The 17,351-nt window shown below is 48.9% G+C and overlaps 1 protein-coding gene across 2 annotated transcripts in view; it reads right to left on the bottom strand.

Annotated features, from left to right (window-relative positions):
• The window catches only part of MYO15A (myosin XVA), a 111,426-nt gene that overhangs the window by 26,062 nt on the left and 68,013 nt on the right, over nt 1–17,351 (bottom strand). For both annotated transcript variants that reach the window (XM_080981567.1, XM_080981568.1), the window contains exons 35-50: nt 16,803–16,867; nt 15,806–15,994; nt 13,762–13,843; nt 13,298–13,436; nt 12,157–12,265; nt 10,308–10,437; nt 9,629–9,750; nt 9,145–9,204; nt 8,380–8,455; nt 7,097–7,212; nt 5,809–5,927; nt 4,663–4,804; nt 4,461–4,572; nt 3,832–3,906; nt 2,196–2,401; nt 385–521 (exon numbers count right to left, since the gene is read on the bottom strand). In XM_080981567.1, coding sequence (XP_080837693.1) covers nt 385–521; nt 2,196–2,401; nt 3,832–3,906; nt 4,461–4,572; nt 4,663–4,804; nt 5,809–5,927; nt 7,097–7,212; nt 8,380–8,455; nt 9,145–9,204; nt 9,629–9,750; nt 10,308–10,437; nt 12,157–12,265; nt 13,298–13,436; nt 13,762–13,843; nt 15,806–15,994; nt 16,803–16,867 — 1,879 coding nt within the window. The remainder of the gene's footprint in view (nt 1–384; nt 522–2,195; nt 2,402–3,831; nt 3,907–4,460; nt 4,573–4,662; nt 4,805–5,808; nt 5,928–7,096; nt 7,213–8,379; nt 8,456–9,144; nt 9,205–9,628; nt 9,751–10,307; nt 10,438–12,156; nt 12,266–13,297; nt 13,437–13,761; nt 13,844–15,805; nt 15,995–16,802; nt 16,868–17,351) is intronic.

The raw sequence follows: 17,351 nt of genomic DNA, 5'->3' as shown, positions 1-17,351 counted from the left end.
ACCCCCCAACTTATCTCACTTCAACCTCCGATGCAATTTACTTCTTTGAGAGGCAAACGATTTCCGCAAATCGCGGCGGTTGACATGCTGCAAGAGAGCCAACTGCCCGTGGCAAAGAGTGGGCCATCTTGACTTACCTCTTGGTCATCCCAAGACATGCGATGATCGCACCCCGTAAACGTTAGCAGGGGTGTTATAACTAACTGGTATGCTGAGGTGGGTGGAGGGGCACGGTTGCAGCACCCCAGAATTCCTTTGCTTTCCTTACACGGGGGATTGCAGCCACGGGACACCAACTCTGACACACCAAACTTGAGATGACGGCCTCCGTTTCTCGAGGGCAAACAAGCCCTTAGGGGGCTCCGTCCGTCCGCACGCACTCACATCTTTGCCCTCTGCCCTTCTCGGAAATACTTCTTGGAAAACTCCAGCATGTTGAAGGGGCCGCCTCGTGGGCCGGTGTCCTTGGCACCCTGAAAGCCCTCTGCGCTCTCCGCGAATTCGCTGCCTGCCAGACACACCTGGGGGAAAAGAAAGGAGAGGCCCAGGGTGTTCGTCTCTTGATTTTGTCGGGAATGTGCGGGCACAGTCTTTCTGATAAGGCCACGGACCTACTGCAGCCCAGGTGGATCTGGGACTCTGCCTGCTCCTTCTAGTTCTCAGTTCCCCAAATGCAGTGGCAATGGGTTGGGTGGCAGAGGGCTTGGGTGGCTAGCGAAGAGGGGGTACCCATGCAGGAAAGCCACTTCCGCCCTACGGAGGAGGTGGGGTTGCGGGCTTCATGGCCCCTCTGCACGATTGGGGGGATTCCCGGCCGCGTCACCCCCTGGTCGGCCAATCGGCTGGCTCAGGGGGCGTGGCCTGCCCTATTTAATGCAGGACGCAGCTGGGAATCTCCCTCTTTGCCGCCTGCCAGCTGTTCCTGCTTTTCCCACCCTCCCACCCTTTAAGGTTTTCCTTCCTTGACCTTGCTATGCACCTTGGCTGGCCCCCATTGAGGGGCCTGGTAGGAATTTTTCCACTTGGCAAATTGGCACTAGCCACTTGGTTTTCGCCTACCTTGTAGCAAATGGTCACACCTTTCTGGCTATTGGCGGTTAGGCATTGGTATTGCTCTGTAGATGGAACAGGGGAGGAAGCGCCATCACCTGCCCCACATATTGAAGGGTATTCCGGGGGGCGTGGCCCTGTCCGAAGCCTAAGGAGGTGAAGGCCTAAGGCACACCCCTGAGAGGTGACCCCGGGGGAGTTCCTAGTTGATGTGCATCAGCAGGACTCCCCCTACTGGTGATTAACCCTTCCCGGACTTCAAGCGGACGGGCTGAAGGCGGATATAGTCGGTTAGGACCAATACCTAAGCCAATACCGCTCATCACCTGTAACCAACAAAGTTGTGGCCTTATTTAGCCCATTAACCTTAATAATTGTGTCACGGATCATTATTTCCACTGGGGGGGAGCGGGAACTCGCCACGCAAGGGAGATAACAGGTGCGGTTGCCCTTATAACGCAGGTGCCAGCGTGGCTCAACTTCCCCTTGGATCCAGTGGCTCAGAGGAAGAAGCATCCACTCTGCACAGCAAGGTTGGAGCAAGGTTTAATTAAATTAATTACCGTATTTTTCTGTCTATAAGACACCCTCTTGTATAAGATGCCCCCTATTTTGGGGGATTCAGAATTAAGAAAATGGCCTCGGCACTATCTGTGTATAGACGCTCCCTAATTTTTGACGTAATTTATTAGGAAAAAAACCTAGTCTTACACATGGAAAAATACGGTAATTAAAACCTGAGGCCCAGATGCAGCCCCCCCTTCCCACCCTGTCTTCTCTGTCTGGCCCTCATAATTCTCTCCAGGCTGCACCCCTCTAATGGTGAGGAATGGCCAGGGCACGTAGGGGAAACTGCCAAGGGGCTACTGTTGCTGCATCGCCAGTATCTGCCGCCTGAGGCAACTGCCTAATGGTAGGGCTGGACTTGCCCTGCAATTCTTCTCCCAAGATGAACAGTGAGGAGGAAGAGAGTGTGGTGCTTTAGGGACGGCTTCCTGGCAGTCTTCCCTCTCTGGTCACCTTGGTGAGAGAGTGGTGGACGTTGCAACGTTCCCGGGACTTCCTCCTCGCCCCGAATCCTGACTCCCACCTCGCTTTGAGGCCTGGCATGAGAAACATGGCCACCCCTTCCACACTGCACTCGCCTCAGTCTTCTTGTCAAGTTCCTGAGCCACGGCTGCGGATGCAACAGCCACAGCCACCGAGGCCGGGACAGCCACTTTGGCCTGCTTGTCCTTGGGCTCCTCCTTCTTCTCCACAGGAAGGTGGGTAAAATCTGGTGCTGCCACTGGCTGGACGCAATCGGCAGGGAAGAAGCCCGATTTCCCATAGATGGCACCAAACTTCCAGCCTACACCAGGAAGAAGGCATTGAGTTATATGCTGTCAATATCCCCCCCCCTTTCATGGTGGTAGAGCTGTTGTTGCTCCCTCTCAACATCAGGTCAAGGGCTTTCATCTATCATGGCAGAAAATGGAGACAGATAGAAGGAGCCAGAGGAGAACTATGCCCTTAACAGTCAGTGGAAGAAGAAAGCCTTTTTTTCAGGGCTCAGATCCGCAGTGGGTCTTTTTTCTTCTTCTTCCTTTCCCCCCTCCCCCCCCCTTTTAATTTTGATTTTCGCAGTGGGTCTTGAACCTCCAGCCTTAGGGATGGCAAGTGGGCATACAGCTTTTATACTGCCTCTGGTCGAGAAGGGAACTGCATCAAATAGGCCAAAGTAGGTCATGGGATAGTCCCTGGTCAGAGCTCCAGGTCAGATTTGCTTGAGCAGCCCCGTCTGCACAATACATTTAAAGCACTATTGTAAACAGTACTTTAAACACTTAGTGCAAACAGCAGGGCCTGATTGAGGTTTGATGAGGCCCTAAGCTACTGAAGGTAATGGGGGCCCTTTCTATGTCCAGCTGTCCTTCATCAACAACAAATTGTCACTGTTTTTTGTGTTGAATATATGCTATATGGTAATTTATGGACCTAATAGGTATCTAAAGCCATTTGCACATAACAAAATACGTATTTTATCAAAGTAATTGTTGAACTGAAATACAATTAAGAAGTATATTAATAGTGAAATACAATTAAGAAGTATATTAATAGTGAAATACAATTAAGAAGTATATTAATAGTGAAATAATTATTAAGCTCTAACTTAAATGATGTAGGTTTTATTTATTTTTTCTTATATTTTGGAAATGTACATCCAGGTTTCCCCCCTTTAAATTATTTAGCAGCTCCCAAGAGAGTGGGGCCCTAAGCTATAGCTTGTTTAGCTTATACATAAATCTGGCACTGGCAAACAGTCATGGCTTCCCCAAAGAATCCTGGGGAGTGCCTTAAAGGAGATGTGAGTTGTTAGGAGATGCCTATTCCCCTTCCAGAGCTACAATTCCCAGGGCTCCCTGGGAAGAGGGATTGACTGGTGAACCACGCTGGGAACTGCAGCTCTGCGAGTCGAATAGGGGTCTCCTACCAACTCGCATCACCCTTAATGAACGACAGCTCCCAGAATCCTCGGGGGAAGACACAGCTGTTAAAAGTGGTATGAGGGTGCTTAAAATGTATAGTGCAGATGGGACCCTCCTCTTGAGGGAAGGAACATGCGAAGTTTCCTTGTACCATGTCTGTGATCTGCCGCTGAGCAGCATGCATGCATAGGCTGAAGCATGCATAGGCTGCTTTTTAGCTTGCAGGAGTCTGTTTGTCCAGGAGAGAGAGAAAGGCCACTGCACACAGGAGAAAGGGGGACACGGCACATCACCGCACGCAAGAGCCACCCACCAAAATCCTGGGTGCCCTTCTTCACATCCTCCAAGAGCATCACTTTCTTCCGCACCACGCAGCCGAAATAGCGGTCTGTGGGGACGGGAGAGTCACAGCGGTGTAAAAGGAGGGCACGGAAGACCCTCTTAACCTAGCCCTGAGCAGGCTCCCGGATTCAGAGCAGGTGAACCGGGGACCAGCCCTGATCCTCTGTTGCACCTGCCATTATCCACCTGCAATCTGCAATAGCCCCTCGTATGTTGTGGCTGAATGCATCCCATCTCTCTGCACAATATGGCGAGGGAGGAATTTGGCTTGGGCTCGCACTGCAACACGGGACAAGACGTGCACAGAAATCCTTTTGAACTGATTGTGCTGCTCCGAATTTTGTGGAACGGTTATCCGTCCCAAAAGGTGTGTGCAAAAAATGTGGATGTATTCAAAGAAAGTCTGCATATGTTAGTGAAAATAATGCAGAAAAAATGGATTGCACCAGGTAAATGGCTTGCAAAACCGTGCAGACTGTGCAAAACTGCAGGTGGAAAAAGGCTGTATGTTAAGAGAAACATAGACTGAAATGCTCATGATTTTTTTGTGTTGCTTCCCATCCTCCCCTCCCCCCCACAGACTTGCTGCTGGTCTCTCACCTTGATCCAAGCCTTCCATTGGCCGCAGGCAAATGATGTCTCCTTTATGGAACCGTAAGAGGCTTTTATCGTCTGTAATATGGTTCTTGATTGCAACCATGTACTGTGAATCCTAGAAGGGGGAAAAGACAAAGGGTGGCTGGCTGGGGGAGCAGGGGTACAAGGTGCTCCAAAAGAAAGGGTCTCTGCTATATCTTTTTACCTTCTTGAGTTCATTGAGGAAATAGTCAATCAGTGCCTTAATTTGGGCAGCTTTGGGGGAGAAAAGGATGAGCTTCTCGTTGGTGAGGTTGACCTCCAGCATGTTCTTCGAGCCGGTAGTCACAAAGAGGATATCGCCGTAGCTGTGGAAAAAGGAAAATGGGTTCATTGCCAAGCTTGGAGGTCAGTGGTGCTGAAAGTGGATCCAGGAAAGGCGGACACACAGCGCATTTGGACAATGGTGCTGATGCCCTTCCTCCAGGGTTCTCAGAGGGGAATATGGAGGGCACTGCCACAAATGGAGAGACTCCGTCTGTGGACCGAGGACATTGTCAGGGAATGGCCCAGGGTGAAAGCCCAGGGCCTTCTGTGCTGGGGCCCCAGAAGCCCTGCCCCTTTTCCTCCCAGGGCAGCTGGGTGCACTGCAATGTGGACTGCTGGTGAGATACCGAGCTACCCACCTATTAAATGGTAAAGTAAAAGGTAAAGGACCCCTGGATGGTTAAGTCCAGTCAAAGGCGACTATGGGGTTTGCGGTGCTCATCTTGCTTTCAGGCCGAGGGAGCTGGCATTTGTCCACAGACTGCTTTCCGGGTCATGTAGCCAGTAGCAATACTGCTTCTGGCACAACGGGACACCGTGACAGAAACCAGAGCGCACGGAAACGCCGTTTACCTTCTCGCCGCAGTGGTACCTATTTATCTACTTGCACTGGCGTGCTTTCGAACTGCTAGGTTGGCAGGAGCTGGGACCGAACAACGGGAGCTCACCCCGTCATAGGGATTCGAACCGCCGACCTTCCGACTGGCAAACCCAAGAGGCTCAGTGGTTTAGACCACAGCGATGAGCTACAGCCATTCCCCTACAAGCTAAGTCGGACCTTTGGTTCATCTGGCTCAGTGCTGACTACACTGATTGGCAGCGGCTCTCCAGGGTGTTTCAGGCAGGAGGGTTCTTCCATCGCTACCTGGAGATGCCATGGATTGGTCCTTTTGCATGCAAACCAGGTGCTCCACCACCAAGCTACCCTGCCCTTCCGTGATGCTGCCAGCTGATGAGACCCACTCCTCACTAAACCTACCCGCATTTCCCTGACCTTCACCTTTCCATCTCCTCCCAGGGATCCAGGCCAATCCTGCAGCCTCACCTGTAGCCCCGCAGCACCCGGAGCTGCTCCCCAGGTAAGTTGGTGCCCTTGACCAGCCGCAGCAGTTTGATCCCTGTGTCAGACACAGCCAGGATCTGCACTCCGGTGCCCACACTGCCCTGAGAGGAGCAAGACAGAGCTGTTAGGTATGGCATGGCTCAGCTCATGGAGGGAGGGTGAGCCTGGAGAGCAAGGGGCATCTAAGAGAGAGCAATGCCTTGGATGAAGGACGGCATGCAAATTTAATAATTAATAATAAAATAAGTAAATAATTTTAAAAGGCACTGAGCGGTTTACAGAAAATATACACTAAAATTGCAGATGGAATCAGGTGTTAAAAAGAAGTTAGCCAAAAGAAATAAAAAGAGAACAAGTTGTTCCCTTGTTATGTGTTCAGGCCCTCAGAGTTTGTGGGTGTTGGGAAACCCATAATTCCTGGAATTAGTCAAAGTTAGAATTAATCAAGGTTTGGTTAAAACTGCAGCAAACACTGCTGGTTTAAGGCTAACAAGGCAGCCCATCTTGGCATAGCTGGATAGGGATAGGCCATCAAGAAACAAAGGCTTAAAGGGCCAGTTATTAGATCACCCACAAGACAGTAATATATTGCGTCTAATGTACATGTCTGGTTAGACTGCTTAAACAAAAAAAATTTTAACAGACACCAACAGCAGTACAGCAAAGGTGCCTGCCCAGATTCAATGTGCCATGAGCTCCAAAGTTTGGCTTTATGCTGGCTTTTTAAATTGTCGAAACAAAATAAATAAAATAATTTTTAAAAATCCTTCCAGTAGCACCTCAGAGACCAACTAAGTTAGTTATTGGTATGAGCTTTCGTGTGCATGCACATTTCTTCAGAATTTTTAAATTGTTTTATTCTCTTTCCAGTTTCTGCCTGTTTCTGAACTCCTGAATTGTGGCTTCTGGGCTCTGTGTCTGATGCTGAGCCTGTACTGTTACCCACCTGAATAAAGATCTATTTCTTGCTCACAAGAGGCTCTGTCTGCATGTCTTGGGTGGGAGCAGGACAGGCAGTGGCTAAAGCAGTAGATCCTGTCCTATGACAGAGATGGGGAACCCTATGGACCCCCAGATGTTGTTGGACTCCAGTTCCCATCAGCCCCAGTCAGCATGGCCAATGGCTAGGCATGATGGGAGTTGGAGTTCAGCAAGATCTAGAAGGCACCAGGTTCCCCTTCTTTCGTCTCCTCAGTTTGCCTGGATTTAAGCGGCTCCCACAGAAGATATTTTTTCCTGCAATAAGGGTGCACATGTGGATGCTTCTTACCGTAGCAGGGAAAAGGCGAGAGAAATATACTTCCCAGCCATTCCGGGCAACGCTGATGATCTCCTTCTTGACGCTTTCATCGGCCACCGGACTAAAGGAGTCCAGCTTGTTTTCCGCTGAGGAAAGAAACAGAGGCTGGCTTTACGCCACTCTCGGATCCCACAGGATCCCTCAGTTACTTGAGCGTGAGAGAATGGGCAAGCCTAAGTTAATGGCAGGACTTTGGCTGGCAGGAATAAGTCCTGCCTTTGAGGAAGAAACCTGTTGGAACAGGCCACAGGAGGTCCATTTTTAATCTAGCCACATATCCTTCTCACAATAGCCAACCAGATGGTTTCAGAAGTCCACAGGTTCACAGGGAGGCCAGAGTTTGGCCAAAACAACTACCATTCAAAGATACACTGCCCTTGAACATGAGGCTCCATTTAGCCTTCGTGGCTGGCTGCCACTAACAGACCTAGCCTCTATGACAGGGATAGGGAAACTTTGGCCCTGCCGATGTTGTTGGGCTCTACTTCTTATCTGCCCCAGCCAGCAAAGCCAATGCAGCCAGGGATGAGAAAATTCAACAGCTTCTCGAAGGCCGCAGGGGCCCATCCCAACTTTATGAATCTGTCTCATGTCCTTCTAAAGCCTTCTACGACAGCAGACACCAGCACACCTTGTGGCAGTGAATTCCATAAATTAAGTAGGTGTTGTGGGAACAACACACACCTTTGTTTGTCTACGCCCAATCACTGGATGACCCCATAGCTATTCCATGATGAGAAATGGAAAATAACTTCTCTTTCTTTCTTTCTCTTCCTTCCTTCTTATTTCTCTCTCTCCCCCGCCCGCCCCCTCACCACTTCCTCCACACTTTGCAAATTATTATAAACACATAATTTATATGTACAGTGGTACCTCGGGTTAAGAACTTAATTCATTCCGGAGGTCTGTTCTTAACCTGAAACTGTTCTTAACCTGAAGCACCACTTTAGCTAATGGGGTCTCCCGTGGCTGCCGCAGCACGATTTCTGTTTTCATCCTGAAGCAAAGTTCTTAACCCGAGGTAATATTTCTGGGTTAGCAGAGTCTGTAACCTGAAGCGTATGTAACCTGAGGTACCACTGTATGTAAATGTTTATTGCCTTGTCCCTCCTTGGATCCTCTTGAACACATGGGCTGACCTTTTTTTACTGGAACTCATTTCAGGTCTATGGCTTTATGTTGCCCTGGGGAAGGATTGGGGAGGGAGGAGCCAAAGATAACGAGCCACCCCCAGCTGAAACAACAAGGCTTACCGAAAAGGGCCTTCATGCGGAGTCTCTCCTCCTGAGTGATGCGTATGCAGGCCTCGGACAAGGTATCGTTGAAGATCTGCAAGGAGAAACGCATTGCGTCAGCCTTCCCCAACCTGGTGCCCTCCAGATGTTTTGGACGCCGGCTCCCATCAGCCCCAATGAGTCGGCACCCAAAGTATCTGAAGGGCACCAGGAAGGCTCCTTTAGAAGTACCAAAGCTCGTAAGAACGCAAGACAATCCTGTGCTGGATCAGGCCAATGGCCCATCTAGTCCAGCATCCTGTTCTCACAGTGGCCAACCAGATGCCAGGGAGGATCGACTGGCATTTTCATTGCATATCTTTAGGTGCCAGGCAAAAACCTTCCTCTTCTCCCAGACCTTTTGCCAAGTAAACCATCTATTACCTTTCAAACAGGGGTGGGGGGTATTGTTTTGTATGTTATTATGTTATGTATTTTTGTGTTTTTATGCTACAAACTGCCCTATGATCCTTGGATGAAGGGCAATATATAAATTTAATTGTTTAATAATAATAATAATAAACAATGTGGGATCACACTTCACTGCCCCGATACCATCATGAGCTCAAGTAACCATGAATGCACAATATTAAGGAGATCCTCAGAGAGGATGCCGAGGTGGAACTCTCTCAGGTCACGTGTGGCTGTGTGCATTGCAAGGGATCCGGGGTGCACCTCTTGGTGCAAGGAAAGATCTGAGGAACAGCCCCGCCGAAGCAGCTGGAAGCAGAACCGGAATCTCACCTGCCGGAAAAGGAGATCTAGCACAAGAGGGTTGTTGATGCTGTCCTTTGGGTAGAAAACCTGCCAGGAAAGAGAGCAGAAGGTGACCAGGGAGAGAGCAGAACCACCCTAAGAGCACTGCTGGAACAGACCAAGGTGCGTTCATCTAAGCCAAGGGTGGGGAGACATTTTCAGCCAGAGAGCAGCATTCCCTTCTGACGGACCTTCACAGGGCCATATGGCAATGGTGGACGGGGCCAGAAGAGAAAGTGGGTGGGGTGGGGAAGGAACAAATTCACATTCTATTTTTCTCCAGTCTTTATACACCCTTCTCCACCCAAGTAAATGTGTCATAGCTTATGTAGAGGGAGGGCGCTCCACAGGGCGGGTGCCACTACTGAGAAGGCTCTCTGCCTGGTTCCCTGTAAGTTCCCTTATCATATCTCTTCCAAACCCCCCTTGTTAATGAGGAAAAGGAGAGAGCAGCCTTACTCAGGGGAAATACCTCTTTCCTGAGATAGATTTTCCAAGAGACATTGCGGTATGCATAGAACTCCTCACTGCAACGACGGTGAAGCCGCGTCTGGATAAGTTCATCCTCAGATGATAGTTCACGTGAGACCGACACTAGAAAAGAGGAATTGGTCAGTAGCTGTGCTGGAGAAAGAACAGCCTGCCCCCCCAGGGCTCTCTGTTAAGGAAAGGCCACATCCCATACCCAAGGAACCATGGTAGATCACACAAGTATCATGTCTGAGGCCTGGTTTACCCAAAGCATGGTTTGTTTGAACGTCCAAACCCAGCCCAGTAGACTAACCATGGCTTGCTTTCTGGCAACAAACAAAGCCATGGTTTACTGTGGGCAAACCATGGTTTGTTTTAACACAAACCATGGTTTGTTTTAACTATGGTTCAGCATTATGTCTGAAACCAACAGCCTTGTTTAACCACCATTTGTTTGGCCACCCCCACTCCAGGTGCTCTCCAAGCTACAGAGGCATGAGTAGCTGAAAAACAGAGCATTTATACAGGAGGGAGAAGTAAAAGATGGCACCTCCCACCCGAACTTACTTCAGAGTCCACCACCTCATTCTGCTGCATGTGAACACCAGGCCTCAGGCAGGCCAAGAGGCAGTTCACCCAGTCAAGGAATCAAGCACAGAGAACACAAAGCCATTCTTTACCTGGAGAGGCCTCGGGGAAAGATCTGGTGATGGCGGGTGGCAAGCGGACGGCAGAGGGCACAGCCACCTTGGCACAAGTCACAGGCTTCACCATGGCTACTGCCTCCTTGGCTCCCAACTCCCTGATGACCTGCAAGCAAGCCAATCCCCACATCACACAGCCGCAAACCTGATTGGCACTCAGAGCATGTTCAGCAGGAACACTGCCAGTCCTGGTTTGCCAAGAAGCAACACACACGGGGCTGGCACTTTTACTGTCTTCTTTCCTAGATGGGTCCCTAAATCAGAACTGGGTAACCTTCTTCAGCCCAAGGGCCACATTCCCTTCTGGGAAGCCAGCCAGGAGCCAGTGGTGGGTGGGACCAGAGACAAATGTGGGTGGAGCAAGGGATACAATTTCACCTTGGTGCAGTAGATGTACCGGTAGTTTCTGCACACACAGATCTCTATGCTCCATGCCGGCAAGCAAAAGGCATTGTTATCTGAGTTCAAGATACATTCCTGCCAGGTTAAAACACTCAATGGGATGTAAATCTATGAGAGTGACTGGTGTGTGGAGGGGTAGTCTAGAGAGAATCCCAAGGACCAGATGGAGAGGAGAGCTGCATTTGCACATCCACAACATGCCCTGTTTAGGGCAGCCCTGTATGGGGAAGCTTTTAATGTTTAATAAGTTATTGCATTTTAGTGTTTTGTTGGAAGCCGCCCAGAGTGGCTGGGGAAACCCAGCCAGATGGGTGGGGTATAAATAATAAATTATTATTATTATTATAACAAGAATTATTAATTCTTATTCTTCTTATTCTTATTATTAAACTTTATATACCACCCTTTGTCAGTAGACCACAGGGCAGTTTAGAACCCACAACAGAAATATATTGCATAATGTAAAACCTATTCAACATAAAAGCAAAAAACCATTACGTAAGCACAATTAAAACTGGGGCAACCCAGTCAGAAAAGTAGGGCAAAAGGAAAACAACGGTAGCAACAATTACAATAAGGAGTACATAACAAAATGCAAATTCTCTTAGCAGCAACAGCACAGAGGTAGCAGAAAATCTGCAGCAGGGTATCCAAAATATAAAGGTCGCACATAGGTAAAGAATCTTCTCTTCAAGGTAGCTCTTAGTCCTGGCCACCTACAGAAAACGACAGATCCACTTGCTCTCCCACCCCGGGAGCTTTCCTTTTTTTTTTTTTTTTAAATGATATTTATTAAAGTTACAAAAAATAGAAGAAATACAAAATACAGAAAAAAGAGTAATTTTTTTAAAAATATAACAAAAAAGTAAAGGATAAAAAGAAACATACAAAATAAAACAGTTAAAAAGACATTAATTTTCCAAACCTATCTTCTCTAGACTTATTTCCCTGGACCTCCTCATACCTCCCTTTTTTGTATTCCAGTTCAGTTTGTTAGTTCAGCAAAGCACCCCGGGAGCTTTCCTCTCCTTGTCTCCTCACCCTGGGAGATCTCCGCTTCCCTGTCTTTCACTCCCGGTCCTTCCAGCAGCTCTCTACCACTTCCATGTGGGTGCAGTCCTTGGCTCCTCAGTGGCATCCCAGAAGGGGAGACAGCAGAGGGATACGTCTCTTTGGTGTCTCACCTTTGAGGTGACTTCCACTGACATTGGCCCACCACGGGGCAGCCCACTGCCTGCAGCACACCTGGTTTTCCTATCCCCATCCTGAAGCAGACCCTCAGGATGGGTTGAGCCTAGTTGGGCTGGCCGGCACTGCATAGATACAGACAACTGGCGCTTCCTCATAGAGCATCCTGTTTCCCTAATCCACAAGGCGGCCCTGCCTTCCTGTGATGCATGTATTCAGTCGCCCCTAACCATACCGGAGCAGGCCGCGCTGGTGCCTCCGTGGCTGCCAGCTGTCCTTTCAGGATCATCAAGGCTTCCTCGTGGGGATCCATTTTCTTCACAAATACTTTTCCGCCTTCCTTCCTGCAAAGAAATGTGAGGTGTATAGAACAGCCAAGGGATTCATGCAAGCAAGCACTCCTCTCCAGCTCCCTAATACAGGGTGAATCCTTTAAAAGAGGCCCTGTGGATACAGAGTACACATGTTCCATGGGGCCTCTTTTAAAGGACTCACCCTGTAGAACCCCCACAAGCACCGTATTGAGAGTTCAAGATTGTGAAGCAAGCCGGTGGTTTGCGACTGCGCTGAGAGACTTGAACTTCAAAGCTGGAAGAATAAACACCAGCCGTCTATTACACCATGGTCTGAGGACCTCACTGCCCCTGGCCACATTCAGACATATTTCATATAGGCATCCATTTCAGGTGGGTGCTTATTTGGACATCTGGAGGGCCTATGGTAACTTGTACGGCTGTCTATTATTATTTATTGGTAATATTATTTCTCAAGGACACTCCCTAGCCAAAAAAATGCACACAGCATTTATTGTCAAAGCTGACAGTTGCAGCAGTTTCCACAGCTCCGAATACCCATGCACACCAGTTTAGCGTCTAGGGGCAGCTATTCCCAGGTCTTTGCTCTATGGAGCGGCTTCAAAAGCAGGGGACCACTCCCCCTCCACCAAATTTATGTACCTTCCCCTGACGGGCTGCATGCATGCACCCGGAGACCGCACCTGTGTGGCAGCTGCCTCTGCTCCACCCTTTTCAATCCCCTCCTGGTTCTGCGAGACAGCAGTGTGGGAGAGGGTGAGGAAGCACCCAGCCCTTCACTTGCCTGACCTGCCTCTTTCTCCTCTTCTTCCGACCCATCCTGCACTCCACCCTCCAGCTCTGAAGCTTCCCCTGCCTCTGCCTCTTGCCTCCTGTCCAGTACAGGTCCCCACAAATCACTGCCCCCCTCTCCCAAGTCAAACGCCAGCCCCCTTCCCCCCGGTGTGCACTCTCCAGCGTCCTGCACATGTAGGTTCCATGTTAGCATGAGCTGGCACAACTGCGTCTGTCCGGGGCCTAAAGATTGGAAGAGGTTCCAGCTTTCGTGAGCCTGGATCTGACCTGATAGGTTCTGGGATGCGTGCAGGTTGCTGATACTGCTTGATAATGTTGCGGATGTTCTGCGTCGGCTCCGGAATGTACTCCGAGTTCAGCTTGGAGTGGCGGACAAGCTCACCAGCGCGCAGCCTGGAGGCGGGATCTGCGCAAGGAGGGACAGAAAAAGAAGCGAGACAACAGTGGCCTGTTTGTGTAAATTGTGGCCACATGTTGGCCTCCAGGCCTTTCTCTCTGGCTCTCTGAACTCTCCCCAGTCCACACCCAGCCATGCCTCGCATCCCACATGCTTTTGCCTGGCTGGCATGCGTCATTCAACTCTGATAATGCCTCTCTGCTTCCCTGAATGGGGGTGGGGGTGAGTGTCAATAGAAAATAGTCTACCATGCAAAGGTAAAAATTGCATTCGTTGCTCTGCCTGTTTTTGCCTCTGGCCCCAACCACCACTGGCAAAAACAAAAACTCCTTACCAGATTTCTGAAAGAACGGCATGTCTTGTGTAAGGCTCGGTGATGCTGCAGTGCCGTCTACCAGCTCTTTCTCGGCTTCTCTCTGCCACGGAGGGGGTGAAATTGAACACTGGGATGAGTCGCAGCCTCAGAATTCTGGAGCTGAGAGCTAGAACAAAATCTAGAACAGTACTCTTGAGCCACCTAGTCCAAACTGAGACCATTCTCAAGCCCTCTCTTGGGTCTTCTCCCCACACTTAAAAGCCATTCCCTGGATATTTGGGTGTGCCCAGAGCCCCTCCTGAAATTGCTCCCTACCCTCCCCAGCTCCACCAAACCTGGTCCATTGCTCTACCGCAGAACTGTGGATTTGAAGACCTGCCGTTCCCGACTGGGCACGCAGCTTGAAAAAAACAAACAAAACCCAGCGGTGATGGCCAGGCCAGCTTTGGAGGTGAGTGAAATGAATACGGGCAGAGAGATATCCAGTGTCGGGCAGCTCAAGGTCACCTAAAGGAGGGCACAAAGATTTCAGCAAAAGCACGTAGTGTCTCAGAAGAGGTGAGGGAAGCAGCCTCTGGGTCGTGAGGGCACCAAGGACACAAGCCAGACCTGTGCAACCTTCTAGGGTTGTCATCAAAGGCTGGCATAACTGTCGAGGAGACGCACCAGAGCAGGGGGACCCCCTGGCACGACCCCCTTGTGCCTGCTCTTCTTCTTCGCCACTACAACTTGTTTGCTCCCCTGGCCCTTGTTCTAGCTTAGCAGGGATTAGAAGGGTGGCATTATGCACCAGTGCGGCTATCCCGAACATGCAAGGAAGTCAATCCCAATTGTTGGAGCGCATGCACAGTTAAAGGTACATATTACCATATGTGGTGGTGTTGTGACATCTTCAAAGAAGAATGCTGTCTTCAAAGAAATAAGCCTGATATACAACAAAACAACTGAAATGTCCCCTGCACTAGCACTAGCACTACTTGGGCTTAGGATCCCGTCTGCTCACGGCTATCCTAAAGATGACCTCTTAACCTTTCTATTGACCATTTCCATACGGGTGTTGGAAATCTGGTGTTGGGCTGAAGATTGATTCTTGGTGTAACAGAGTATGGTCAATAGCATGGCTGAGAAACTAACATGTCAGCTGAGAGCGGCAAAGGGCAAACACAATCCATATTCCTTTTATAACATATGGCAAATGTTTATTGAGTACATAAATTGTTCAGACTGTGGCAAGAATCCACCCAGCACTCATGGGAAAACGGGGCGTGTTCTTTTAGACCAATTCAGTGAAATTTTAGCACATGGCATGATAAAAGTCTGTAATTTTATAAGCACAAGTTATTTGTTATTTACTGTTGTAACAATTGTTTTCTCAAAAATTATCTTCTGTACCATGAAAATAAATAAAAGCAGTATTATTATTATTTTTTTAAAAAGGAAGGTTAGAAGGGTTTGTTATTCTGACTGGTGTGTAACTGGAATGCAGAGTTAAAATTAAATTATCAAATAATCAATTCTAGCATGCAGGGGGCCAACAAAATAATATAATTTGGCATCTGAACAATTGGCATTATTAATTGTATTATAATTTGGTATTGTGACAATGAGGCTTTTATTGGGTTATTGTAATTGAAAACTAATAAAAATTATTACACAAAAATAAATAAAAAATATAAAAAGAAGGAAGAAACAGCTGTGGGCAAGACAGAGGCATAGTAGCTGTCTTGCCTGCTTCATCAGTGGCTCTGTCTGATAAGGAAATAGGTGGCAGAAATGAAGAGGGGGAGCAGCGGCAGTGGCAGCAGTTGCTAATGACAGTGATGAGGTAGACGGACAGAGGATGGGGGCCACTCCAATATTTGGAGGAGGCACTGCAACCAGTGATGGACTGGGGGGAAATGCAGCCATGTGTCACTGCCATCTATGTCTTGCGCTCAACAACCACCTCTGAGTAACAGGGGACCCAGAGGGTCCTCCACCTTGTATTTAGCCACTGACCAGAGAACTGAGGACAGCAGGCATCTTCTTTGTGTCTCATCACCTATATGCATAAGAGACTCACCTGGGGAGGTAGACCCCCTTGAGGCCCGGCATCATAGGTGCCGCTCTTCTGGGTCCTGGAAGGGCTTCTGTGCTGGGGAGACCTGGGACTGGAGTACTGGTTTGCACTGAGTGAGGTTGCACCAGCCAACGCTGCTACAGCAGCCTGCTGCCGTCGGCGGAGAGCCTCCACTTGGGACATGTGTTGAGCCTGCCCCAGAGAGAAAGGGCAGGGGTTAGGGTTGCCACCCTTCTTTTTCCAGCAGGGCTCCTGCGCTTTTAACAGCAGGGCCCCAAGCAGCAGTTAAAGGTGCAGGAACCCTGACAGAAAAGAAAGAGTGGCCAATTTTAAAAGGCACATCCTATGATCCCAGGAAGAAAAAGCAAAAGGAAGGAAGGAAGGCCATTGTGGGTGCACTTAGATGTCACAGAAATGAGGTTGAGAAGACTGTTTGTTAGTCTGCTGAGCATGTCACTTGTGAATGCTGTACAGTGGTGCCTCGCAAGACGAAATTAATCCGTTCCGCGAGTCTCTTCGTCTAGCGGTTTTTTCGTCTTGCGAAGCAACCCTATTAGCGGCTTAGCGGATTAGCGCTATTAGCGGTTTAGCGGCTATTAAAGGCTTAGCGGCTTAGCGGCTAAAAGGCTATTAGCGGCTTAGCGGCTTAGAAAAAAGGGGGGGGAGCGAAAAAAATCTCAAGACTCGCAAGACATTTTCGTCTTGCGAAGCAAGCCCATATGGAAAATTCGTCCTGCGAAGCGCATCGAAAAACGGAAAACCCTTTTGTCTAGCGGGTTTTTCGTCTTGCGAGGCATTCGTCTTGCGGGGCACCACTGTACATGGGGAAACAGAAAGCAGGACAGGGCGCTGGGTCAGAACTGGAAGCACAGTTCGTGAAACGTAGGAATGCACGGCCCTTTTATAGCATCACTTCTATAAGATAGCTCATTCCTTATCCAGACCCTCGAACGATGCCATCGTCCCCCATGTATGACTCCTGAGTCCTGCCTTTACTTACCAGAAGCAACTCCTGCTGGTTACGGAAAGCTTGCTGTGCCAACAACAAGGCCTCATTTGTTGCTGCTGTGGGGAATAGAAACAAGGTCAGTTATTGTGTGGTATACAGACGCTGTTAATAAGGACTTTTTACAAAGGTGGGGTGACAGGTGCTGTGGTCAGGGAGAGATATAGCTCAGGGCAAGAGCACCTGCTTGGCATGCAGAAGGTCGTAGGTTCAATCCCAGCTAATATCTGTATCAAATTTGAATTGATTTTATATATGTGTGGTTAAAGTTGTTTTTGTATCTATAAATTGGTTTTTAAAGGTCTTGCATATGTAAATGTTTCAGCTTTTTCTTTTATATCCAATTATTCTAAATAAGTTTTTATTGCATTGTACAGTGGTACCTCTGGTTATGTACAATTCGTTCTGGAGGTCCGTTCTTAACCTGAAACTGTTCTTAACCTGAAGCACCACTTTAGCTAATGGGGCCTCCTGCTGCTGCCGCAACACCACCACAGGATTTCTGTTCTCATCCTGAAGCAAAGTTCTTAACCCAAGGTACTA

The sequence above is a fragment of the Podarcis pityusensis genome (assembly GCF_964106645.2).
Source record: "Podarcis pityusensis genome assembly, chromosome: 14".
In the NCBI taxonomy this organism is placed as follows: domain Eukaryota; kingdom Metazoa; phylum Chordata; class Lepidosauria; order Squamata; family Lacertidae; genus Podarcis; species Podarcis pityusensis.
Note: the sequence above shows the minus strand (reverse complement) of the source record. Positions and strands in the feature narration are given on the sequence as shown.